Source organism: Lissotriton helveticus, chromosome 5_1, assembly GCF_964261635.1.
Source record: "Lissotriton helveticus chromosome 5_1, aLisHel1.1, whole genome shotgun sequence".
In the NCBI taxonomy this organism is placed as follows: Eukaryota; Metazoa; Chordata; class Amphibia; order Caudata; family Salamandridae; genus Lissotriton; species Lissotriton helveticus.
Window position 1 is genome coordinate 2,049,608,374 of NC_136065.1, and position 27,134 is coordinate 2,049,635,507.

The 27,134-nt window shown below is 48.2% G+C and overlaps 1 protein-coding gene across 2 annotated transcripts in view; it reads right to left on the reverse strand.

Moving 5' to 3' along the window:
- Positions 1–27,134, reverse strand: part of LOC144756261 (complement factor B-like) — a 457,893-nt gene that overhangs the window by 299,206 nt on the left and 131,553 nt on the right. For both annotated transcript variants that reach the window (XM_078645906.1, XM_078645904.1), the window contains exon 7: positions 6,721–6,859. In XM_078645906.1, the coding sequence (XP_078502032.1) occupies positions 6,721–6,859 (139 nt within the window). The remainder of the gene's footprint in view (positions 1–6,720; positions 6,860–27,134) is intronic.

Consider the following 27,134-nt stretch of genomic DNA (forward strand, 5'->3'; position numbering starts at 1 on the left):
TAACACCTGAGGAGATCCACAATAAAACATCTCATAACTGTGTAACTCTGCTCGTCCGGGGAGGTGGGCGGGAGCTTATGACTTTGATGAGTATACCCCTAGATGAGTACTAGGATTACAGGTAAGTAACTAATCCTTCTCATCCAGGGGATACTCATCAATAGTCATAATCTATGAATAGATTAGCCAGCTCATACCCAAAGTCTCGCGGACGATCAAGAAGTATAAAAACTTCACAGAATGACTAAGACATATATTGCAAATACATCTTATGCAAATAAGTTCCTTAACGAGGCCTGCCCTACTCTGGCATCGGCCTGAGTATCTGAGTCCAGGCAATAATGGCGGGTAAAGGTATGGACAGACCGCCAAGTTGCCGCTTTACAAATTTCAGAAATAGGAACATTACGAAGGAGAGCTGTAGTGGAAGCTTTCCCTCTAGTAGAATGTGCACGTGGTTTACCCTGCAAGGTCTTGTTAGCTAGTTGATAAGCTAAAGCTATACAGGAGACAATCCAGCGAGAAATGGACCTTTTGGAAGCTGACAGGCCAGTATTAGTACTGCCATAATTAACAAAAAGCCGGTCAGACTTTCTAAGAGGCAGGGTTTTTGACAAGTAGAACTTCAGGACCCTCCGGAGATCTAGGGAGTGTGAGGACCTCTCCGGGGGAGTGGAAGGATTAGGAAAAAAGGTAGGTAAGGTAATAGACTGGTTGATATGAAAGTCTGAAACTACCTTAGGCAGGAAACTTGGGTGCGTTCTTAAGACCACCCTGTTGGCATGAAAAACTGTGTAAGGCTCCTTACAACACAAGGCCTGGATTTCGCTGACCCTACGGGCAGAGGTAATCGCCACTAAAAAAAGCAGCTTTCCAGGTCAAGTGCTGTAAAGAGTCCTTATGTATAGGCTCAAAAGGAGCACTAATCAGCTTAGTCAGGACGATATTAAGCTCCCAGGGAGGGGAGGGGGACCTCACCGGTGGGAAGACTTTCTTAAGACCTTCTAGGAAATCTTTAACTACAGGCATAAGGAAGAAAGATGTCTGATTAGGAGACTTCCTATATGCTGTGATTGCAGCTAAATGAACCCTGATGGAGGGGTATTTCAGGCCTGATCTCGCTAAATGCAATAGATATGGAAGAATCCCCTGCTCTTGGCCATGTACCGGGTCAAGAGAGTGCTCATGACACCATAAGAAGAACCTCTTCCACTTGAAAGCATAGGACTTCCTAGTGGAGGGTCGTTTTGATTCCTTAAGAATAGTCATGCAGTCTGCTGGGAGGTCTAAATGTCCATACTGGATGACCTCAGGAGCCATGCCGTCAAGCGAAGTGAAGGAAGGTTGGGGTGAAACACCTTCCCCTGGTCTTTGGTCAACAAGTCTGGACGGCATGGTAGACGCCGGTGCGGAACCTCCGACATCTGTAGAAGATCTGGGTACCACCACTCGCGTGGCCACTCTGGTGCTATCAGGATCATTCTGGTGTTGGTCCTGTAGAACTTCTGGATCACCGCCGGGATCAGAGGCAGGGGAGGGAAGGCGTAGAGGAATGTCTGCGACCAGCTGATCAAAAGACCGTTCCCCAGTGATCCCTGTTGGGGAAACCTGGACGCGAAGACGGGGCATTTTGCATTGGCCGCGTCTGCAAACAGATCTACGTCCGGTACGCCCCAGCACCGAAAAACCTCTTGCGCCATTTCCTCGTTGAGCACCCAATCGTGCGCTTCTACGAAGACTCTGCTTAGGCAGTCTGCTCGGACGTTTTGAATTCCTGGTAGATGAACTGCCACGATGGACAGGCCTCTTGCTAGGAGCCAGTGCCAGATGGCTTGTGCTTCCAGAGACAAGACTCTTGATCTCGTGCCTCCCTGTTTGTTCAAATAGAACATAGTTGTTGTGTTGTCCGTCTGAACCTGGAGGTAGTTGGTGCGCAGAGAAGGATAAAGAGACTTGAGAGCCAGATGAACTGCTCGAAGCTCCAGGAACTTGATATGGTAGCCTTGCTCTACCTCAGACCAGAGGCCTTGAACTTGGAGTCGGTCCATGTGAGCGCCCCAGCCTTGAAGGGAGGCATCCGTGACTATTGACTGGGATGGAGGAGGACGATGGAATGGCACTCCCCGGAGGAGATTGGATCGTTTTAACCACCATCTGATCGAGTCCCTGGCTTCTTGAGGAAGCAAGACCCGGTCTTCCCACTGATCCGATCTCTGAGACCACTGATCTTCGAGGGCTTGTTGCAGAGGCCTCATGTGAAGGCGAGCATTGGGCACGATGTAAATGTACGAGGCCATCGATCCCAGAAGAGAGGACACTTGTCTGGCTGTGGGGGCCTGATTGTCCAGAAGAAGGCGACCCTTCAGGAGCATAGATGACAACCTCTCCTCCGAAGGACACACGCTTGCCTGTAGTGAGTCCAGAGAAGCACCCAGGTAGTGGATCCGCTGGGAAGGGTTGAGAACTGACTTTTTCAGATTGACTTGAAGACCCAACGAGTCCATCAGTTTGAGGCAGAACGACAGATGCTTTTGAAGCAGCGACGGAGTGGAGCTTTTCAACAGCCAATCGTCTAGATGTGGATAGACGAAGATCTTTCTTTTGCGAAGAAAAGCAGCCACCACCGCCATGCACTTGGAGAATGTCCGAGGTGCAGATTTCAGGCCAAACGGCAGCACTCGATACTGGTAGTGACGGCGTCCGATCTGAAACCTTAGGAACTTCCGATGCTTGACTGACACTGGTATGTGGAAGTAGGCGTCCTGCAAGTCGATGGCACACATCCAGTCTCCCTGATGAAGATGCGGGAAGATCTGGTGCAGGGCGAGCATGCGGAACTTTTCTTTTCGTATGAATTTGTTTAGCATTCGAAGATCTAGAATGGGCCTGTATTCCTTGGCAGTTCCTCGTTTTTGAACCAAGAAATACCGGGAGTACACTCCTTGATTTCTGTGAATGGAGGGAACCTCCTCTATGGCCATCTTCTTCAGGAGGACGGAGACTTCGTTTTGTAGCAATTGACTCTGGAAACGTGGGAGGTGTCGCGCCTGAAGGAGGACTTGCGGAGGAGGAGATTTGAACCTCAGCAAGTAATCATGCTGCACAATATTCAGCACCCATCTGTCTTTTGTAATGTATTTCCACTCTTTCAGATGATGAGAAACACTCCCTCCCACCGGAGTGGCGAACAGACGTGGAGGAAGCAATGGCTCAGGGCTTAGGAGGTTGTTTGGAGGAAGACTGCTGCTTGTTATTGCCACCTCTTCCTCTGCCAGGACAACGCTGCTGGAACTGCGTCTTCTGCTGAGACTGGGATTGCCACTGAGGGGTTTGAACCCTCTGCTGGAAAGACCTCCTGTCTCCCTGGCGAAAGCGTTTCTTGAATTCCTTGCGCTTTTCTAATCCCACATCTTTGACGGTGTCCATTTCCGCTTTCATTTTGGACATTTCGTCGTCCGTGTGTGGACCAAACAGAGATTTCCCATTGAATGGCAAATTCAAAATTTTCTTCTGGGCGTCTGGCTTGAGCCCTGTCAGGCGGAGCCAGGCCGAACGACGGGAACAAATACCATTTGAATAGCCATGGGCCGCAAGGTCAGAGGCATCCACTGCGGCGCTAATAACTTGATTGGCTACCAGGCCTCCCTCCTGTATAATCTCCAGAAAGTCTTGGCGATCTTCCTTGGGGAGCTTGTCTGTAAAGCGAGTCAGGGAGTCCCAAAGGGACCTGTCGTACCTTCCAAGCAAGGCAGAGGCGCTAGCCACCTTCATAAATGAAGAGGAGGTGTTGCATACCTTCCTACGAAACGAGTCCATAAGTTTACTATCTTTTTCAGGTGGTCCTGAGGAAGAAGTAGAGCCTGCATGGGACTTCATGGCAGCCGCCACAATAATGGAGTCCGCAGGAGGATCAGATCTGAGGAACAAGGGATCCTCTGCAGGGGCCTTGTACTTTTTGGCTATCCGAGATGGAACAGATCCCACCACTGCTGGTGTGAGGAAAGTAGCCATAGCCGGTTCTAGGACGCCGGGGACCAGGGGCAGAAGAGGCCTGGGCGCTGTGCGATGATGAAGAGTATCAAAAATCACAGAAGTGGGAACCACTGGAGTATGCAGCGTAATGTTCAGCTTTTTTGCTCCCCTGCTCAGAACATCGGAGAAAGTCGCGAGGTCATCAATTGGAGAGACTCGGGAAGGAGGCGTAGATGAGAAGGTCGGAGAGTAATCTCGGTAAGACGACCTAGATGAGGACGACCTTGTGGAAGATCTTGTACGCCGCCTGTTATGGGACCTGTCACGATTCCTGCTGTGACGGTCTCTGGACCTAGAGCGATGTCTTGATGGAGACCTCGGTCTTGGCCGGATTGGTGAACTTGGCCTGACAGGTGTTCTTGGCCGTACTGGAGAACGTGATCTGATCCGAGATCTTGGCCTGGGTGAAATCCTGGGACTCCGAGGAGATCTAGACAGTCTGACCGGCGTTCTTGCCGTAGACGGAGAATATGTACGGGAGTAACCCGAGCCCGGGCTACTCTGAACTCCAGATAGAGCCCCTTGAGGATGCTGAGACACCAAGCTGCGTGGTCTGTCCGCAGATCTGGGCGAAGGTTCCGGGGAGATTTCCACGATATTGAAACGAGGAGATGATGACTTGCCTCCTGACGATCCGGAACCAGGGGATTCCACCACTGCCGTCACTTGATCACTCGACCGCGAAAGCCTCGACGTCGAAGATGTCTAGGTGACTAGTGGCGTCGAGTGGTATGCTCTCGACGGCGATCGATCACGTCGAGAAGGGCTCGACTGAGAACCTCGACGTCGATCCGGAGACATGGACGTCGATCTCCCTCGACGTCGACCAGATGGAGATGCTCCATGACGTCGTATCGACGATGACTCTCGACGTCGTGTCGACGATGACCTTCTTCGACGTCACGTCGACGGCGACCTTTCCTGGCGTCGCCTCGGCGTCGACCTCCTTGACGTCGAAGGATGGGATCTGACAGTCCCTCTCGACGGCGGCCCGCCAGCCGGCGGCGACCTGGATGCCGTCCTAGCTCTCGACGCCGATCCCCTCCGGGGCGGCGGAGAGTGTCTCGACGTCGACGGAAGCCTCGACGTCGACGGAGACTTAGATGTGGTAGCAGCCATGGACTTCGAGCCCGAAGTATGGCGCCTCGACGCCGACTTACTTGACTGCGGCGGAGATCTTCGACGTCGTGAAGATGATCTTGGCCTCTTCGACGGCGATCTCGAAGTCGACGGAGTTCTTCGACCTTCCTTCCTCTTCCTGGGGACATGAGAAGCGGAATGACGCCGTTTTTGGCCGTGCTTGCTTGTAGGAGAAGACCTGGGGGCTGTAGAAGCACCCACCTGGTGAATTTTGTCGATCTCCTGCATGAATCTTTTCCCTGTTGCGAAGAGTTCGACTTTTAAACTTTTGACAGTGATGGCACTGAACAGGATTGTGTGTAGATGGAAGGCACACAATACACACAGAATGTGGGTCAGTCAGAGCCATCTTTTTGTGACAAGAAGGACATTTCCGGAACAGAGCAGGCATTCTGACAGGAAATTCTTGTGGGTTACCACAGAAAATAAATCAGAAGCCTTATTTATCCAAAAATGTCAAATAATAAGAGAAAATTCTCTCAAAAAACACAATTTCAGTTGAAAACTGAAGAGCTCAAGCTCCAGGATCCTGACAGAAGGAGCCGGAAAAAAGAACTGACCCAACTGTCACCTGTGACACGGTACCCCTACTCTAATGCCTTAAAGGCAAGGTGTCAGTTTTCATTGTTTGCTTTATACTCTACTGCAGCCTACTGGCAAATGCATGCAATTACAGGTTTTTTCCTATGGCAATAAAGCATTGTTGTATACAAATGTTTTCTGCTCTCTTTCTTCCTTAGGGTTTGGAAGAGTACTACTGTATGTATGCTAATTTAGGTAATTTTGCGGCAATTTTGCCAGTTAGGAAATGTTTTAGGCTGCAAATATATGTTTTCACATATATATATATATACATATATATTTATATGTATTTTCTATATGCTCCGGGATCCCGCACATGGGCGGGGATTATTCATAGATTATGACTATTGATGAGTATCCCCTGGATGAGAAGGAGTTTTTACTTTGGCCCAGTGTGCCGAGCCATAGAAGGAAGTAATGCTGGGCATTAGAGGCCCATGCCTGCCCTAAAGACAGAATATTAGTGAAAGGCAGACTGGATGTTTGAAGCTACTGGTCTTCCTTTCTGTTTGTAGTCTGCAATCGGGTCTGCATTATAAAGGGGGCAAAGATCCCACTGTAGGCAAGTACAGCAAGTGACTGCACCCATCCGCGGCAGGGATGCTGGGAGGGTCCACGATACTCCGTATCTCCCTTTCAAGGAGCACTCTCTCTCTGCACCTGCTTCTATACTATGGCACAAGTAAAGAGGCAAAGCGTTCCCTTATTTGCATGGAGCCACACCCTCGTGGAAATGATCTTTAGGATGGTGCCAGAGCTACATGTGTGCCGCTGGCATGATCTGCATTACAGAAGGACTTTTCAAGTGTCTGCAGCCCCTTCTGTAATACAAAAGTGCCTCACTGGAGCAGAAAATGTATGCACACCCCACCGTACCTCTTAGGCCCCTTTGTATAGTTCGGCACTTTGCACTCATTAATCAGGGACTGCATGCTGCATCATTAAAGAACTGTGTCAACAACTCACCACTGTAATCAAATTCCTGAAGCAGTTCAATGACCTTGGCAGCATCAGTGGCTGCATCATCTTCCAGGTCAACTAATGTCTTTGTTTCTGTGGCATAGGTAATGATGGTGTACCTTGGTGTAATGTCGTAGGTTGAGATCTACCGAAGGAAAAATATACACCTTACTGAAATGACCTGCAATCCCAATCTTCTCTGCTCAAGGTTAAAAGAAAAACAGCTAACAGAGGCACATTCACGTTCAATGATAATTGGGTTTTTGTATAGCTCCATTTCCATAGATTTGCATCTTATTTGATCTGTAAACCAATCGGTGTCTGTGTTAATATTGTAGTGCTGTAGCTCTTACCCTTTTAATACATGTGTACCCTCACTGACTCGCTAACAGAAGCCATGAATATCACCCTAAATAATATTTACGATTTGAACCTCAAAACAGTCCATAACAAAAGAGAAATCAAGTATACAGTAAGCAGATATACACATTATTAAATACTTAATGTTATTCATAAACAAAAAACAAAATGTAAATTTTAATGTGAAGCTTGGAGCTTTTTAAAATGCGATTTTTTTCTAACATATGAACCAATATGCTAGAGTCTAGTATATCACCTCTTTTGCTAACAGAAAATGCTCTCTTTTTGTCAGCGCCAACCAGTGCATCAATTGAAGCCATCAATTGTCCTTGCTAGATGCTGTACTTGTACTGCTCCCATCAGTCAAGCTCAGGTTTGAACTTAAATGTTAGCCTCTAATTCCTTCACATATACTGACATTTTCGATTTTCAGTTTTGCTTCCGTCATATATATACACTTTATCAATCTGCTCATATTATGTAATTTCTCAACCTGTCGTGGACCACCTAAGTAGAAGTTGTAGACCCTCAGGAGTCTTCAGACCAGATGTTAATAAACTGTCTTAGTGGCACTCCCTTTAGGATATGATACAATAGAATTTATAAAGTAAACAGTTACCTGTGGTTTTCTGGTGCTTGGACGAGCAGTGTAAAAAGGATCCACGGGGGAGAGTTAGAAGAGTCAAGTTTTCAGCTTTTTACAAAAGGCTTATGTAGAGCAATCCTATTCAGTGTACTCGAGCAAGTTGGCCAGCACGCAAACATCTAAGGGGCATATTTACAAAGGCCATATCTCCGCTTTTTTGGCTTTTAAAGCCAAAAAAGCGGAGATAAAAATATCGCCCTTTTTACAAGAGGGTGATAACATGCATTGGCGCATGTTAGCACCCTTTTACCCGACACCTCCCTTTGCATCTCCAAAGAGATGCAAAGTGGGCGTCACTGGGCAGTACAACCTTGTAAATATCGCTGATGTGCACATCGCAATATTTACAAGGCTGCCCACGCATTTTAGCAGACGTTAGTTTTTGGAGAAAACGCAGACTTAGCTATACTTACCATGTAAATGTAAATGTAAATGTAAATGTAAATGTAAATGTAGTTGAGCTTATATAGCGCACAGCTACCCGCAGTGGGTGTCCCGGCGCTTGCTTAGGGAACCCTTCCTGGTATTCCCCTGTGAGATAGCAGGGTATCCACAAGGTGAAAGTCAGGCATCCCGCCGCGAGGGGCCATTGTGGAGATTAAGCAAGCTATTGCCCAGAGTCGCAGAGTGTGAACCCGTGAGTCGAGGAGGCACCGGGGCGAGAATTATCGAGTCCGTGGAATTTTTAGCCCAAGACCCCGCCGAGGCGGGGAATTGAACCCTGGTCCAGGACCGATCTCAGCTTCCGGGTCTGCTGCCTCTAACCCCTGAACCACACTTCTCCACCATTGGAGGTGCATTATGCTGATACGACCACAGGGTCGTATCAGCAAGGTTATCTCTGTTTTCCATGGAACATAGCTGGAAAACCAGCGATGTTCCATGGAAAACATCGCTATTGCTGGGAAATTATCGCCATTGCGCTATGAGTTGTTAATACAGCGCTAGCATTGCAATAATTTTCTGACATACTTTTCCTTACGGAGACATGGCTTACCAATGATGCGACCGCCATCCCCGCCCTGGCCCTTCCGCCAGGTTACTCTATGTATACTCAGAATAGGTCTAAAGGTAGGGGTGGCGGGCTAGCTGTGATAGCTAAATCTATCTTTGCCTGTGTCCTGTCTCCTGTGACAGTACCAGACTGCAAATGTGCGCAATTTAAGATTAGGATCTCAGACAATTTTACTCTCACAGGGCTCCTCATTTACCGCCCTCCGGGATCCGCAAGGGTCTTCCAGGAAGCCCTACCTCAGATCACCTCCTCCCTGGCTATGCAGACGCCCAACTTCAGTATATTAGGGGACCTTAATTTACACCTAGAGCGACCTGACTCCCAGGACATCTCTAATTTCCACGGAGATCTAGTAGCCTGCCAGCTATCCCAGCTGGTTAAAGGTCCCTCCCACTTAGCGGGCCACCAGCTCGACCCGGTATTTTCGAACATGAGGGAATCAAAGCGTATGCTCCCCTCCCCCTTGCCTGGACGGATCATTTTCTTATTCACATATGTATCAATGATCCTCAGGAATTTTATGAATACCTAGGTCTGAATATAAATTCAACAAACAATGAAAGATATACCCTTCACGCTCTGTACCACCCTCCAGGAAATAATGAGATCTTCATAGATCAACTGATGGAGATTATAACTGATAACAATAACACCCACTCCAACGACATTTTCCTGGGCGACTTCAACTTGCACTGGGAAGACAAGAAAGATAAACAGATCATCGCGCTAAAAGATTTCCTGGATGAACTAAATCTTTCCCAAGTCTGCACACAGCCAACGCACGCAAAAGGAGCCACACTGGACTGGATATTATCTAGGAAAAAGAACATAAGTGTCCAATCAGTTACGCCATGCGATTGGTCGGATCACCATGCCATCATCTTCCTGATTCCAACACAGGAAAGGAAAAAGAAATCACAGCCCGTCAAACGCAAAAAGTGGACGCGGGACACGAAAGAACAGAACATGGAGCAGCTCGTAGAATATTGTGAGAAAGATTTGAAGCCACCAAACAACCTGAGGAATGTGAATGAACTAACGGAGGACTACACTACAACTGTAGCAAACATAGTTAACACCACCATGCCACTAAAACTGAAAAGAGTCTCGGAAAAAGACAAGAACCCATGGTTCAACGAATCACTGAAAGATGATAGAAGGAAACTAAGAATGGCTGAAAGAAAATGGAGAGACCACCCATCAACGCATGAACTGAAATCACTCAGAAAAATCAGAAACGAATACAACAAAAAGATCCTTAGGTCCAAAAAAGAATATATTAGTTCGGAACGGGACAACGCCAAAAATAGGCCACGGAAACTATTCGAAATTCTTAGGCAGCAATCCAACAAATTAGCAAAATCGGCTCAAGAAACCACCATAACCCAGATAAGCTGTGAAGAATTCTCAAAGTTCTTCACCGAGAAGGCCACCAAGCTGGAAATAGAGCTCAAGGCGGCAGCAGACCAATTGCACAGACAACCACAAGATCGGACCATTGCCACAACCACACTCAAACACAATGAAGCGAAAAATAAAGCACATTGGGACACCTTCGAGACCTACGATCAGACCGTCATCGCCAAAACACTTGCGGATATCAAACCGAATAACCACTACAATGACCCTCTCCCCGCCAAATGTCTACAAAAAATAAACCACGTCATCATCCCAATTTGGACTAAAATAATAAAAGCCTCCCTATCGCAAGGGATCCTTCCAGACTGCTTGAAAACGGGCCAAGTTGTCCCGATCATCAAGAAACCTACAATGGACCCAGCAGATCCTAACAACTTCCGCCGTTACCAATATTCCATTATTGGCCAAACTAATTGAGAAATGCGTACAGAACCAACTGAGCCAACACATCTCAAAGTTTAGGTTGCTGGACGACTGTCAATCAGGATTCAGAACAGGATACAGCACGGAAACAGCGATCCTGCACATTGTTGACGACGCAGTACAGGCCCTTGACTGCAATAAGACGTGTCTACTAGTCCTCCTTGACCTGTCAGCGGCGTTCGGCACTGTAAATCATGAAAAACTGCTGGAAAGACTTCACAATAGGATGGGAATGACAGGAACAGTGTTGAAATGGTTTAAATCATTCCTGCATAACCGATCACAAAGATTCTGGGTCAACCAGATGCTATCCACATCATGCCCGAATTCAATCGGAGTCCCCCAAGGATCGACACTTTCTCCCTCACTCTTCAATTTGTAAGTCGAACCCCTGACAGAAATCCTCCGAAACGCTAACATATCCTATCACATGTACGCGGACGACACACAAATATACTTAAGGATAGAATCCCTGGAAGACATCAAGTTAATGAATGGAGTCTTGAAAATGACATTAAGCTGGCTGACAAGTAACCACCTGAAGCTCAATGCACAAAAAACTGAATTCCTTTTAATCGCATCCGCAAAGAAGTATCTAGAGGCAAAAGAATGGACCAATCTGATCACAGCTCTAAACTGTACCCCTACGTTAGTGGATTCAGCGAAATCATTAGGAATCACATTAGACAAGAACCTAGACATGAAAGCTCACATCAACTCAATGGCAAAGAACGCTCGCTTTCACTTGAATTACCTAAGAAAAGTGAAACCATTCATCACATCGGCAGACCTCAAACTAGCAATACAATCGTTAGTAATCTCAAGGATTGAATATGGCTGTACATCCCTAGCAGGCCTGCCAAAAATCTCCACAGCCCCGCTGAAAGCATGCCTCAATGCGGCAGCAAGACTCCTTACCGGATCGAGGAAATTCGACCACATCTCCCCGCATCTAAAAGCATTAAACTGGCTACCATACGAAGCCAGAATCCATTTCAAAATGGCATGTGTCACCCACAAAGCTCTTCACTTCAAAACACCCAAATACCTGGCCCAGAAGATTGAGCTGTCTGGTGGAGACAGACCAGTGAGAAGCGCGAATCTGCTGATGCTGAAACCACCTATCTTCAGGAAAAAGAAAACTTATGACAGAGCGTTCACAGGGGCAGCCCCCAGATTATGGAACTCGCTTCCTCCAAGTATCAGAAAAATTACAGACACGACAAGGTTCAAAAGGGAAACTAAGATCTTCCTAATGAGCAAGTTCCTGACATAAAAAGATGTGATCTAGTCGTCACCAAGAATCTGGAGGAGACTCAATCCTGGAGGAGACTCAGTCCCCTGAGCCGGGAAGAAGATCTCACTAAAAAAAGAGCGATGATGAGCACGTTGTACAGGAACACTGACTTTCCGATACAAATCCTTGGGCATACGCCAGGAGTTTCTATTGACTTATATTGATACTACCCCACCCTAACGAGAAATGTTTACTAGTTAGCTCGACACGTATTTACAGTATTTATATGGTAATCTCAAGTTATACGACACTTATATACCTCAATCAATATATTATTGAGAATGTTTATGTTATTCGAGTATAAGACACACTAGACTTATCTACCTCACTCATTCTATTAGTTGTAATTGCTTTATATGTGAAGTACAGCTCTACATAATGTATAACTTTATGTGAAGCGCTCTGATACCCACGGGTCAAGTTCGCGCTATATAAAACTCTCTAAATAAAATAAAATAAAATAAATCAATGTCCCGAATTCCGCCCATCAGAATCCCTTCCCTCCCCTCTGGAGACGGCCTTGGCATAAACTGGATGCCCCCAACCTATAGTCCAACCTTCTATCCCCCCATCCGGTATGGTCTAACAACCTGTAGGAAGCTGACAAAGCCTTTAGGGGATGGATTAATAGCTCCCTGGACCTCCAGATCCCCAATAAAATGTCCCGGCCGAAGCGGGTGCAGTCTCACCCCTGGAACACTGAGATGCTGGCCCTAGAAAGAAAACACTGTAAGATTCTTGAACGCGCTTGGAGGCGCTCCTATGACATTTCGATTCAGAAAAGGGGGTGGTGATGAACAGAGTGTCTGAATTAAGCAGACCACTCTTACCCAGTCCAAAGATCAGGGCTTGATCCATCACCGTTATTTATCTCACTGCCCCATCCCAGCTCAGAACCTGGCTATATGCAAATTAGTCTGTCCCTGGCCCAGTGCATCATGGGAACAGGGCAGACCAAACTACCAAGCCAATTCTTCACCAGAAAGGAGACAAGCTACAGGGGACCGGTTTCTGGCATTTCAGCCTCTTCGGCCCGGCTTGCTTGAATCCTGATGGAGCAGTGAGAAAGGGACTCATGTCTGAGTATACCCTGCCACACCTATAGTGGCCAAAAACGATTCAGAAAAGGGGGTGGTGATGAACAGAGTGTCTGAATTAAGCAGACCACTCTTACCCAGTCCAAAGATCAGGGCTTGATCCATCACCGTTATTTATCTCACTGCCCCATCCCAGCTCAGAACCTGGCTATATGCAAATTAGTCTGTCCCTGGCCCAGTGCATCATGGGAACAGGGCAGACCAAACTACCAAGCCAATTCTTCACCAGAAAGGAGACAAGCTACCGGGGACCGGTTTCTGGCATTTCAGCCTCTTCGGCCCGGCTTGCTTGAATCCTGATGGAGCAGTGAGAAAGGGACTCATGTCTGAGTATACCCTGCCACACCTATAGTGGCCAAAAACGATTCAGAAAAGGGGGTGGTGATGAACAGAGTGTCTGAATTAAGCAGACCACTCTTACCCAGTCCAAAGATCAGGGCTTGATCCATCACCGTTATTTATCTCACTGCCCCATCCCAGCTCAGAACCTGGCTATATGCAAATTAGTCTGTCCCTGGCCCCGTGCATCATGGGAACAGGGCAGACCAAACTACCAAGCCAATTCTTCACCAGAAAGGAGACAAGCTACCGGGGACCGGTTTCTGGCATTTCAGCCTCTTCGGCCCGGCTTGCTTGAATCCTGATGGAGCAGTGAGAAAGGGACTCATGTCTGAGTATACCCTGCCACACCTATAGTGGCCAAAAACGATTCAGAAAAGGGGGTGGTGATGAACAGAGTGTCTGAATTAAGCAGACCACTCTTACCCAGTCCAAAGATCAGGGCTTGATCCATCACCGTTATTTATCTCACTGCCCCATCCCAGCTCAGAACCTGGCTATATGCAAATTAGTCTGTCCCTGGCCCAGTGCATCATGGGAACAGGGCAGACCAAACTACCAAGCCAATTCTTCACCAGAAAGGAGACAAGCTACAGGGGACCGGTTTCTGGCATTTCAGCCTCTTCGGCCCGGCTTGCTTGAATCCTGATGGAGCAGTGAGAAAGGGACTCATGTCTGAGTATACCCTGCCACACCTATAGTGGCCAAAAACGATTCAGAAAAGGGGGTGGTGATGAACAGAGTGTCTGAATTAAGCAGACCACTCTTACGCAGTCCAAAGATCAGGGCTTGATCCATCACCGTTATTTATCTCACTGCCCCATCCCAGCTCAGAACCTGGCTATATGCAAATTAGTCTGTCCCTGGCCCAGTGCATCATGGGAACAGGGCAGACCAAACTACCAAGCCAATTCTTCACCAGAAAGGAGACAAGCTACCGGGGACCGGTTTCTGGCATTTCAGCCTCTTCGGCCCGGCTTGCTTGAATCCTGATGGAGCAGTGAGAAAGGGACTCATGTCTGAGTATACCCTGCCACACCTATAGTGGCCAAAAACGATTCAGAAAAGGGGGTGGTGATGAACAGAGTGTCTGAATTAAGCAGACCACTCTTACCCAGTCCAAAGATCAGGGCTTGATCCATCACCGTTATTTATCTCACTGCCCCATCCCAGCTCAGAACCTGGCTATATGCAAATTAGTCTGTCCCTGGCCCAGTGCATCATGGGAACAGGGCAGACCAAACTACCAAGCCAATTCTTCACCAGAAAGGAGACAAGCTACCGGGGACCGGTTTCTGGCATTTCAGCCTCTTCGGCCCGGCTTGCTTGAATCCTGATGGAGCAGTGAGAAAGGGACTCATGTCTGAGTATACCCTGCCACACCTATAGTGGCCAAAAACGATTCAGAAAAGGGGGTGGTGATGAACAGAGTGTCTGAATTAAGCAGACCACTCTTACCCAGTCCAAAGATCAGGGCTTGATCCATCACCGTTATTTATCTCACTGCCCCATCCCAGCTCAGAACCTCGCTATATGCAAATTAGTCTGTCCCTGGCCCAGTGCATCATGGGAACAGGGCAGACCAAACTACCAAGCCAATTCTTCACCAGAAAGGAGACAAGCTACCGGGGACCGGTTTCTGGCATTTCAGCCTCTTCGGCCCGGCTTGCTTGAATCCTGATGGAGCAGTGAGAAAGGGACTCATGTCTGAGTATACCCTGCCACACCTATAGTGGCCAAAAACGATTCAGAAAAGGGGGTGGTGATGAACAGAGTGTCTGAATTAAGCAGACCACTCTTACCCAGTCCAAAGATCAGGGCTTGATCCATCACCGTTATTTATCTCACTGCCCCATCCCAGCTCAGAACCTGGCTATATGCAAATTAGTCTGTCCCTGGCCCAGTGCATCATGGGAACAGGGCAGACCAAACTACCAAGCCAATTCTTCACCAGAAAGGAGACAAGCTACCGGGGACCGGTTTCTGGCATTTCAGCCTCTTCGGCCCGGCTTGCTTGAATCCTGATGGAGCAGTGAGAAAGGGACTCATGTCTGAGTATACCCTGCCACACCTATAGTGGCCAAAAACGATTCAGAAAAGGGGGTGGTGATGAACAGAGTGTCTGAATTAAGCAGACCACTCTTACCCAGTCCAAAGATCAGGGCTTGATCCATCACCGTTATTTATCTCACTGCCCCATCCCAGCTCAGAACCTGGCTATATGCAAATTAGTCTGTCCCTGGCCCAGTGCATCATGGGAACAGGGCAGACCAAACTACCAAGCCAATTCTTCACCAGAAAGGAGACAAGCTACCGGGGACCGGTTTCTGGCATTTCAGCCTCTTCGGCCCGGCTTGCTTGAATCCTGATGGAGCAGTGAGAAAGGGACTCATGTCTGAGTATACCCTGCCACACCTATAGTGGCCAAAAACGATTCAGAAAAGGGGGTGGTGATGAACAGAGTGTCTGAATTAAGCAGACCACTCTTACCCAGTCCAAAGATCAGGGCTTGATCCATCACCGTTATTTATCTCACTGCCCCATCCCAGCTCAGAACCTGGCTATATGCAAATTAGTCTGTCCCTGGCCCAGTGCATCATGGGAACAGGGCAGACCAAACTACCAAGCCAATTCTTCACCAGAAAGGAGACAAGCTACCGGGGACCGGTTTCTGGCATTTCAGCCTCTTCGGCCCGGCTTGCTTGAATCCTGATGGAGCAGTGAGAAAGGGACTCATGTCTGAGTATACCCTGCCACACCTATAGTGGCCAAAAACGATTCAGAAAAGGGGGTGGTGATGAACAGAGTGTCTGAATTAAGCAGACCACTCTTACCCAGTCCAAAGATCAGGGCTTGATCCATCACCGTTATTTATCTCACTGCCCCATCCCAGCTCAGAACCTGGCTATATGCAAATTAGTCTGTCCCTGGCCCAGTGCATCATGGGAACAGGGCAGACCAAACTACCAAGCCAATTCTTCACCAGAAAGGAGACAAGCTACCGGGGACCGGTTTCTGGCATTTCAGCCTCTTCGGCCCGGCTTGCTTGAATCCTGATGGAGCAGTGAGAAAGGGACTCATGTCTGAGTATACCCTGCCACACCTATAGTGGCCAAAAACGATTCAGAAAAGGGGGTGGTGATGAACAGAGTGTCTGAATTAAGCAGACCACTCTTACCCAGTCCAAAGATCAGGGCTTGATCCATCACCGTTATTTATCTCACTGCCCCATCCCAGCTCAGAACCTGGCTATATATCAAATTAGTCTGTCCCTGGCCCAGTGCATCATGGGAACAGGGCAGACCAAACTACCAAGCCAATTCTTCACCAGAAAGGAGACAAGCTACCGGGGACCGGTTTCTGGCATTTCAGCCTCTTCGGCCCGGCTTGCTTGAATCCTGATGGAGCAGTGAGAAAGGGACTCATGTCAGAGTATACCCTGCCACACCTATAGTGGCCAAAAACGATTCAGAAAAGGGGGTGGTGATGAACAGAGTGTCTGAATTAAGCAGACCACTCTTACCCAGTCCAAAGATCAGGGCTTGATCCATCACCGTTATTTATCTCACTGCCCCATCCCAGCTCAGAACCTGGCTATATGCAAATTAGTCTGTCCCTGGCCCAGTGCATCATGGGAACAGGGCAGACCAAACTACCAAGCCAATTCTTCACCAGAAAGGAGACAAGCTACCGGGGACCGGTTTCTGGCATTTCAGCCTCTTCGGCCCGGCTTGCTTGAATCCTGATGGAGCAGTGGGAAAGGGACTCATGTCTGAGTATACCCTGCCACACCTATAGTGGCCAAAAACGATTCAGAAAAGGGGGTGGTGATGAACAGAGTGTCTGAATTAAGCAGACCATTCTTACCCAGTCCAAAGATCAGGGCTTGATCCATCACCGCTATTTATCTCACTGCCCCATCCCAGCTCAGAACCTGGCTATATGCAAATTAGTCTGTCCCTGGCCCAGTGCATCATGGGAACAGGGCAGACCAAACTACCAAGCCAATTCTTCACCAGAAAGGAGACAAGCTGCCGGGGACCGGTTTCTGGCATTTCAGCCTCCTCGGCCCGGCTTGCTTGAATCCTGATGGAGCAGTGAGAAAGGGACTCATGTCTGAGTATACCCTGCCACACCTATAGTGGCCAAAAACGATTCAGAAAAGGGGGTGGTGATGAACAGAGTGTCTGAATTAAGCAGACCACTCTTACCCAGTCCAAAGATCAGGGCTTGATCCATCACCGTTATTTATCTCACTGCCCCATCCCAGCTCAGAACCTGGCTATATGCAAATTAGTCTGTCCCTGGCCCAGTGCATCATGTGAACAGGGCAGACCAAACTACCAAGCCAATTCTTCACCAGAAAGGAGACAAGCTACCGGGGACCGGTTTCTGGCATTTCAGCCTCTTCGGCCCGGCTTGCTTGAATCCTGATGGAGCAGTGAGAAAGGGACTCATGTCTGAGTATACCCTGCCACACCTATAGTGGCCAAAAACGATTCAGAAAAGGGGGTGGTGATGAACAGAGTGTCTGAATTAAGCAGACCACTCTTACCCAGTCCAAAGATCAGGGCTTGATCCATCACCGTTATTTATCTCACTGCCCCATCCCAGCTCAGAACCTGGCTATATGCAAATTAGTCTGTCCCTGGCCCAGTGCATCATGGGAACAGGGCAGACCAAACTACCAAGCCAATTCTTCACCAGAAAGGAGACAAGCTACCGGGGACCGGTTTCTGGCATTTCAGCCTCTTCGGCCCGGCTTGCTTGAATCCTGATGGAGCAGTGAGAAAGGGACTCATGTCTGAGTATACCCTGCCACACCTATAGTGGCCAAAAACGATTCAGAAAAGGGGGTGGTGATGAACAGAGTGTCTGAATTAAGCAGACCACTCTTACCCAGTCCAAAGATCAGGGCTTGATCCATCACCGTTATTTATCTCACTGCCCCATCCCAGCTCAGAACCTGGCTATATGCAAATTAGTCTGTCCCTGGCCCAGTGCATCATGGGAACAGGGCAGACCAAACTACCAAGCCAATTCTTCACCAGAAAGGAGACAAGCTACCGGGGACCGGTTTCTGGCATTTCAGCCTCTTCGGCCCGGCTTGCTTGAATCCTGATGGAGCAGTGAGAAAGGGACTCATGTCTGAGTATACCCTGCCACACCTATAGTGGCCAAAAACGATTCAGAAAAGGGGGTGGTGATGAACAGAGTGTCTGAATTAAGCAGACCACTCTTACCCAGTCCAAAGATCAGGGCTTGATCCATCACCGTTATTTATCTCACTGCCCCATCCCAGCTCAGAACCTGGCTATATGCAAATTAGTCTGTCCCTGGCCCAGTGCATCATGGGAACAGGGCAGACCAAACTACCAAGCCAATTCTTCACCAGAAAGGAGACAAGCTACCGGGGACCGGTTTCTGGCATTTCAGCCTCTTCGGCCCGGCTTGCTTGAATCCTGATGGAGCAGTGAGAAAGGGACTCATGTCTGAGTATACCCTGCCACACCTATAGTGGCCAAAAACGATTCAGAAAAGGGGGTGGTGATGAACAGAGTGTCTGAATTAAGCAGACCACTCTTACCCAGTCCAAAGATCAGGGCTTGATCCATCACCGTTATTTATCTCACTGCCCCATCCCAGCTCAGAACCTGGCTATATGCAAATTAGTCTGTCCCTGGCCCAGTGCATCATGGGAACAGGGCAGACCAAACTACCAAGCCAATTCTTCACCAGAAAGGAGACAAGCTACCGGGGACCGGTTTCTGGCATTTCAGCCTCTTCGGCCCGGCTTGCTTGAATCCTGATGGAGCAGTGAGAAAGGGACTCATGTCTGAGTATACCCTGCCACACCTATAGTGGCCAAAAACGATTCAGAAAAGGGGGTGGTGATGAACAGAGTGTCTGAATTAAGCAGACCACTCTTACCCAGTCCAAAGATCAGGGCTTGATCCATCACCGTTATTTATCTCACTGCCCCATCCCAGCTCAGAACCTGGCTATATGCAAATTAGTCTGTCCCTGGCCCAGTGCATCATGGGAACAGGGCAGACCAAACTACCAAGCCAATTCTTCACCAGAAAGGAGACAAGCTACCGGGGACCGGTTTCTGGCATTTCAGCCTCTTCGGCCCGGCTTGCTTGAATCCTGATGGAGCAGTGAGAAAGGGACTCATGTCTGAGTATACCCTGCCACACCTATAGTGGCCAAAAACGATTCAGAAAAGGGGGTGGTGATGAACAGAGTGTCTGAATTAAGCAGACCACTCTTACCCAGTCCAAAGATCAGGGCTTGATCCATCACCGTTATTTATCTCACTGCCCCATCCCAGCTCAGAACCTGGCTATATGCAAATTAGTCTGTCCCTGGCCCAGTGCATCATGGGAACAGGGCAGACCAAACTACCAAGCCAATTCTTCACCAGAAAGGAGACAAGCTACCGGGGACCGGTTTCTGGCATTTCAGCCTCTTCGGCCCGGCTTGCTTGAATCCTGATGGAGCAGTGAGAAAGGGACTCATGTCTGAGTATACCCTGCCACACCTATAGTGGCCAAAAACGATTCAGAAAAGGGGGTGGTGATGAACAGAGTGTCTGAATTAAGCAGACCACTCTTACCCAGTCCAAAGATCAGGGCTTGATCCATCCCCGTTATTTATCTCACTGCCCCATCCCAGCTCAGAACCTGGCTATATGCAAATTAGTCTGTCCCTGGCCCAGTGCATCATGGGAACAGGGCAGACCAAACTACCAAGCCAATTCTTCACCAGAAAGGAGACAAGCTACCGGGGACCGGTTTCTGGCATTTCAGCCTCTTCGGCCCGGCTTGCTTGAATCCTGATGGAGCAGTGAGAAAGGGACTCATGTCTGAGTATACCCTGCCACACCTATAGTGGCCAAAAACGATTCAGAAAAGGGGGTGGTGATGAACAGAGTGTCTGAATTAAGCAGACCACTCTTACCCAGTCCAAAGATCAGGGCTTGATCCATCACCGTTATTTATCTCACTGCCCCATCCCAGCTCAGAACCTGGCTATATGCAAATTAGTCTGTCCCTGGCCCAGTGCATCATGGGAACAGGGCAGACCAAACTACCAAGCCAATTCTTCACCAGAAAGGAGACAAGCTACCGGGGACCGGTTTCTGGCATTTCAGCCTCTTCGGCCCGGCTTGCTTGAATCCTGATGGAGCAGTGAGAAAGGGACTCATGTCTGAGTATACCCTGCCACACCTATAGTGGCCAAAAACGATTCAGAAAAGGGGGTGGTGATGAACAGAGTGTCTGAATTAAGCAGACCACTCTTACCCAGTCCAAAGATCAGGGCTTGATCCATCACCGTTATTTATCTCACTGCCCCATCCCAGCTCAGAACCTGGCTATATGCAAATTAGTCTGTCCCTGGCCCAGTGCATCATGGGAACAGGGCAGACCAAACTACCAAGCCAATTCTTCACCAGAAAGGAGACAAGCTACCGGGGACCGGTTTCTGGCATTTCAGCCTCTTCGGCCCGGCTTCCTTGAATCCTGATGGAGCAGTGAGAAAGGGACTCATGTCTGAGTATACCCTGCCACACCTATAGTGGCCAAAAACGATTCAGAAAAGGGGGTGGTGATGAACAGAGTGTCTGAATTAAGCAGACCACTCTTACCCAGTCCAAAGATCAGGGCTTGATCCATCACCGTTATTTATCTCACTGCCCCATCCCAGCTCAGAACCTGGCTATATGCAAATTAGTCTGTCCCTGGCCCAGTGCATCATGGGAACAGGGCAGACCAAACTACCAAGCCAATTCTTCACCAGAAAGGAGACAAGCTACCGGGGACCGGTTTCTGGCATTTCAGCCTCTTCGGCCCGGCTTGCTTGAATCCTGATGGAGCAGTGAGAAAGGGACTCATGTCTGAGTATACCCTGCCACACCTATAGTGGCCAAAAACGATTCAGAAAAGGGGGTGGTGATGAACATAGTGTCTGAATTAAGCAGACCACTCTTACCCAGTCCAAAGATCAGGGCTTGATCCATCACCGTTATTTATCTCACTGCCCCATCCCAGCTCAGAACCTGGCTATATGCAAATTAGTCTGTCCCTGGCCCAGTGCATCATGGGAACAGGGCAGACCAAACTACCAAGCCAATTCTTCACCAGAAAGGAGACAAGCTACCGGGGACCGGTTTCTGGCATTTCAGCCTCTTCGGCCCGGCTTGCTTGAATCCTGATGGAGCAGTGAGAAAGGGACTCATGTCTGAGTATACCCTGCCACACCTATAGTGGCCAAAAACGATTCAGAAAAGAGGGTGGTGATGAACAGAGTGTCTGAATTAAGCAGACCACTCTTACCCAGTCCAAAGATCAGGGCTTGATCCATCACCGTTATTTGTCTCACTGCCCCATCCCAGCTCAGAACCTGGCTATATGCAAATTAGTCTGTCCATGACATCTCAGCAAAGAATAGGTCTGCCACCAAAGCTTACCTCAAACATATTCGAGAAACTATAGCAGCATTCTACTCGGATATGATCAATTCCAGTCATAACCCCTCCAAAATCATTTTCTCTTTAATAAAAGATTTGACTAAAACCCCTGAGGGAACCAGTAACTTAATTGGCTCTTATTCACAGTGTGAAGACTTGGCTACTTATTTCACTAATAAAATTCAGGAGATTTATATCTCGCTGGAAACTAGAAAGCCCCTCCTCACCCCCAACTCAGCGACCCTCCCTCTTGTTTCCTTCGTTCCTTTACATACTCTCCCTCCTATCTCTCACAAAAATCTTGATTCCCTTGCCACTAAGGTTAAATCTGGGGCTCCTCCAGGACTCCATTCTGAAAGAAGGACAGGTTCTGATTAATAGATCGCTTCAGTCCTCCACTATTCCTAGGTCTTGGAGGCATGCTAAAGTTGTTCCCCTGCTGAAAAAGCCTTCCCTTGACCCCTCGCGCCCTGAAAACTTCAGACCTATCTCCCACTTACCCTATTTGGCCAAGATTATGGAAGCTCATGTGAATGCCATCCTGACTGACCACCTGGTATCCAATAGTATCCTGGACGATTCCCAAAATGGCTTCCGGGCTAATCACAGCACGGAGTCAGCTCTTATGGCTGTCTCGGAACATCTAAGGGGCGCACAAGATGTAGGAAACACCTCTGCTCTGGTCCTGCTGGATTTGAGTGCGGCGTTTGACACGGTCTCTCACGGAATGCTGCTTAAGCGTCTAGGGGAGATCGGGGTCAAAGACGGGGCCCTGGCTTGGTTCGCGTCTTTTCTACCTGACCGTTCCTTCCAGATCCACGCCCCACCATACTCACCATACTCATCCAGCAGGTTCCCCTTGGAATGCGGCGTCCCTCAGGGATCTGCCCTTAGCCCCACATTGTTCAACGTGTACATCCGCCCACTGGCCCTTCTGGCAAGGGAACGAAAGATCAAAATGATATCTTACGCGGACGACACGCAACTTATTTTTACTTTTCCCAAGGATACCATGCCTGACCAGGCTAAATTTCAGGAAGACATCTTGGCCATCTCTAACTGGATGGCGGAGAATTATCTCCAGCTCAACTCCTCTAAAACGGAGCTACTTTGGCTGGGAGGTGACTCTCAGAAGTGGGACCATCAGTGGTGGCCCCCTTCGATGGGTCCTCCCCCCCTTCCCAAAGAGGTTGTTAAGAACTTGGGCGTTCTAATGGATAAGTCTTTGTCCTTCGAGCTCTATGCTAAGAAGGTTGCAGGCACATGCTTTGGGCGCCTTCGCAGTATTAAACCTATTCTGGGCTTCTTTGAGCCACCCACCAAGTTATAGTCCAGTCCCTGGTTCTCTCCCACCTTGACTACTGCAACGGTCTCCTGTTGGGGGCCAACAAGTCAGTGGTCAAGAGACTCCAGAGAGCCCAGAACGCCGCGTAACCCAGAGAGCCCAGAACGCCGCGTAACCCGTACCCTTTTTGCCCTCCCCAAACACTGCCACGTTTCTCACCTCCTTCGCCGGCTTCATTGGCTACCGGTGAAACAGAGAATTGAATTTAAGACCCTCTGCCTCACCCACAAAATTCTACATGGCCAGGGCCCTCACATACTACAGGATCTCTGCACACCCTATGTTCCCACCCGAACCCTACGTTCTGCTGATCTCCACCTTGCCCGGACCATCAGAGTACGCAAGAGTAGAGTATCTTTACGTCCCTCGCCCCGGCCCTCTGGAATTCTATCCCCATTGAGGCACGTGCCACTCAAAACCACTGGCACTTCCGGAAATTTATCAAAACCTGGCTGTTTGCCTCCATTCAGGGGATCAATTCTTAGGCCGCTTTCTGTGCCCTATACCTCTGCCCCGTCTTTCTGTCTGGTTGTCCGCAAGCGCTGGGACGCCCCGTTGCTGGGGCAGCCATGCGCTATATAAGCCCATTTAACATAACATAACATAACATAACAATAACCAGCGATAACTATTTTCTCACAAAGCGCGGCCAGCGATAATTATCGCTGCCGATTGTTAATATGCCCCTAAATTGTGAGGTGATGCCTTTTGCTTAAATTGATCAGTAATTGAGTTGTGAGGAATGTTTGATTAGGTGTGTGGCTTTGTTAATTGGGCCAGATGTTTTAGGAACTAAGGTGCCTGATCTTGCTCATTAAGGCCACTTTGAAACACAAGCTATGAAACATAGCGTGAGCTGGACTTTTGGTGCCCTGGCGATGATAAGGCAGTGAAAACATATATACAAGATTGAGATTTTTGTGTTTTGAGTGAAATACACCTAAGTATGTATTTGTTTTAACTGACTATATGTCCAAGAGGTCACAGGTTAAATTAGTAGATAATGTCAATACCCATGCAGTCACAGAATTTTAATATGTAGTATTCTCAAGAGAATGATTTCCTTCCAAATTGGTGTTTGACCATAGCTTGAGCTTTGCACAAGGAATTAGTTACTTACCTGTACACTATAGTTCTCCAGTATTATCTTTCATAGATTCACATGCTTGTATCTTCCCCGTCGTCATGGTGGGAGTCTCACGGTAACAGAATGACCAAAGCAGTATCATAGAGAAGAAAACTGCATAGAAAAGCCCCTAGGGACTGTAGTATTTGGTAACCAGACCTCCTCATTGTTTGGTCCAAAAGTCAGCCAATCAGCATTGCTGCCCTGCCCTCACACTCCCCAGCAGAAGCTTCCTGCCTCAGATTTCCAGCCCCAAGTGAGAGACATGGATAAATACCAAGACAATAGGTTCTGCCTGAGAAACGGGGAGGTGGGCGGGCGCATGTGAATCTATGAAAGATAATACTGGAGAACTATAGTGTACAGGTAAGTAACTAATTCCTTCTCCAGTATTACATCTTTCATAGATTCACATGCTTGTATCAGAGTAGCAAGTAGTACCCACAAAGCCTGCAGCGTTTCCAGTTTAGAACCGAGAAGGAAGTTCTGCAGCTGAAATATATTAGAACATGATCTGAAAATACACAGGGCAGATAGGAATAAAAACCATCTATAACCCTAGCAGATTTTACATATACATATACTGTATAGAGTATTAACAGAGAACCAAAGAATACCTTATTGAAATAGACGTTTCAGAACAGCTTGTCCCACTGCCGTGTCCTCTTCCCACGCAGTGTCGAGACAGTAGTGCTTGGTAAATGAATGCACACTCTTCCACGTCGCCGCTCTGCAGATGTCAGGTAGAGACGCTCCTGCAAATAAGGCTATCGATGTCGCCATCTTTCTTGTGGAATGAGCAGTCACTCTGGAATGAAGCGGCTTTCCAGCTTTTTCATGACACTTAATGATAGCTGATGATATCCATCTGGCGATACTCAGTCTTGACAGAGGGAGCCCTTTCCTCTGTCCTTCAAATGCAATAAATAACTATTTAGATTTGCGGAATGTTCTTGTTCGTTCGATGTAGAATTTCAAACATCTAGCGATGTCCAAAGAATGCAACGCTCTTTCCGTTTCAGATGAGGGATTGCTGAAGAAGGTAGGCAAAATAATTGGCTCATTCAGGTGAAAAGAAGTAGGGACTTTGGGTATAAACGTAGGATTCGTCCGTAGTATAACTCTGTCCTGTCGAAATTGCAGAAAAGGCTCTTCCACTGAAAAGGCTTGAATTTCGCTAACTCTCCTCGCCGAGGTAAGAGCGAGCAGTAGGGCTGTCTTCCAAGAGAGGAATTGTAAGTCTGTCTTGTGTATAGGCTCAAATGGTGGCCTCATAAGTTGCGTCAAAACTGTATTGAGATGCCAGGGTACTGGCGGTAGTTGAATGGGTGGAAAAGCTCTAAAGAGGCCTCTAATGAACTCCTTTATCAGTCTGTGAGACCAGAGAGACGGCTCGTCTGGCATTCTCCTGAATCTTGATATTGCCGTCAAATGCACCTTCAGCGAGGCATGAGACAGACCTGCTTTTGATAACGACAACAGGTAAGGCAGAATACCTTCTGGGGGTACCGTCAACGGATGTAGACTTTGACTGGTACACCAGTGACAGAAGCGTGTCCATTTGGCTGTGTATGTCTTGTTGGTTGACATAGCTCTGGATTGTGATAATATTTGTCTGCAGTCTTGTGGAATGCTCATGGCTTGGAATTCCCGCTCATGAGGTTCCATGCGGATCATTTTAGCGATGCTAGGTCCGGATGCAGAATTTGTCCGTTTGGTCCGAGGCTCTGGAATGTCGGGAATTGCACTTTGTTACCTTTTGACATCTGCAGTAGATCTGAAAACCATGTCTGCCTCGGCCAAGCTGGTGCTATCAGAATGACATGACACGGTTCTGATCTGATCTTGCGAAGCACTCGCGGTATTAAGGGAATTGGTGGGAACGCGTAAGCGAACATTCCCGTCCAGTCCATGTGAAACGCATTGCCCTTGGAATCCTGCTGAGGGTACCTGGACGCAAACTGATCTGGATTCTGGGCAGGAAAGCTTGAAGTCCCAGAAACACCGCCTTGAGCTCCAACATATTTATGTGAAGCTGTGCTTCCCACTCTGACCAGTGGCCCTGGATTTCCAGCTCCCGAAGGTGCGCGCCCCATCCTTGCAACGAGGCGTCCGTCGTCATCACATATTTGTGATTCTGAGGTATAAAATTCAGACCCTGATTCAAGTACTTCTGAACCTTCCACCATGACATGGGCACCTTCATACGGTGAGTGATGGTAATCTCATCTTCGAAGGTTCCTTTGGATTGGACCCACTGCTCGTCCAGATGTTCCTGCAAGGGTCTCATTCGAAGACGGCAGTTTGGAACCAGTGGGATGCAAGAGGACATCATCCCCAACAAGGATTTGTACATCCGCACAGAAGTGAACCTTTTTGTCTGAAGGGAAGTTGCCAGACCCATTATCTTTTTCATCCTTTCTTCGGACGGGTATACTTTTGTTTCTTTGGTGCATATCATGCCCCTAGGAATTGAATGCCCTGAGCTGGAATCAGTGAAGACTTTTCCAAGTTGGTTCTTAGGCTTAACCGATGGAATAGGCGGATGCAGCACTGAAGGGACCTCCTGGCTCTTGTGAATGATGGAGCTGTCACCAGCCAATCGTCTAGATATGGGTAAATGCAATGTCCTCTTAACCTTAAGTGGGCCGCCACCGGGGCCATGCATTTGGTAAACACCCTCGGGGACGATTTGAGGCCAAATGGCAACACCTTGAATTGGAAATGGCGACTCACCATGGCAAATCTTAAATATTTTCTGTGCTTCTGATGGATTGGGATATGGAAGTATGCATCCATGAGATCCAGCCATGAAGTCTTTCCTCTTTAACATTAGAAGGATCTCTTGTAACGAGAGCATTCGGAAGGGAATTTTCTTTA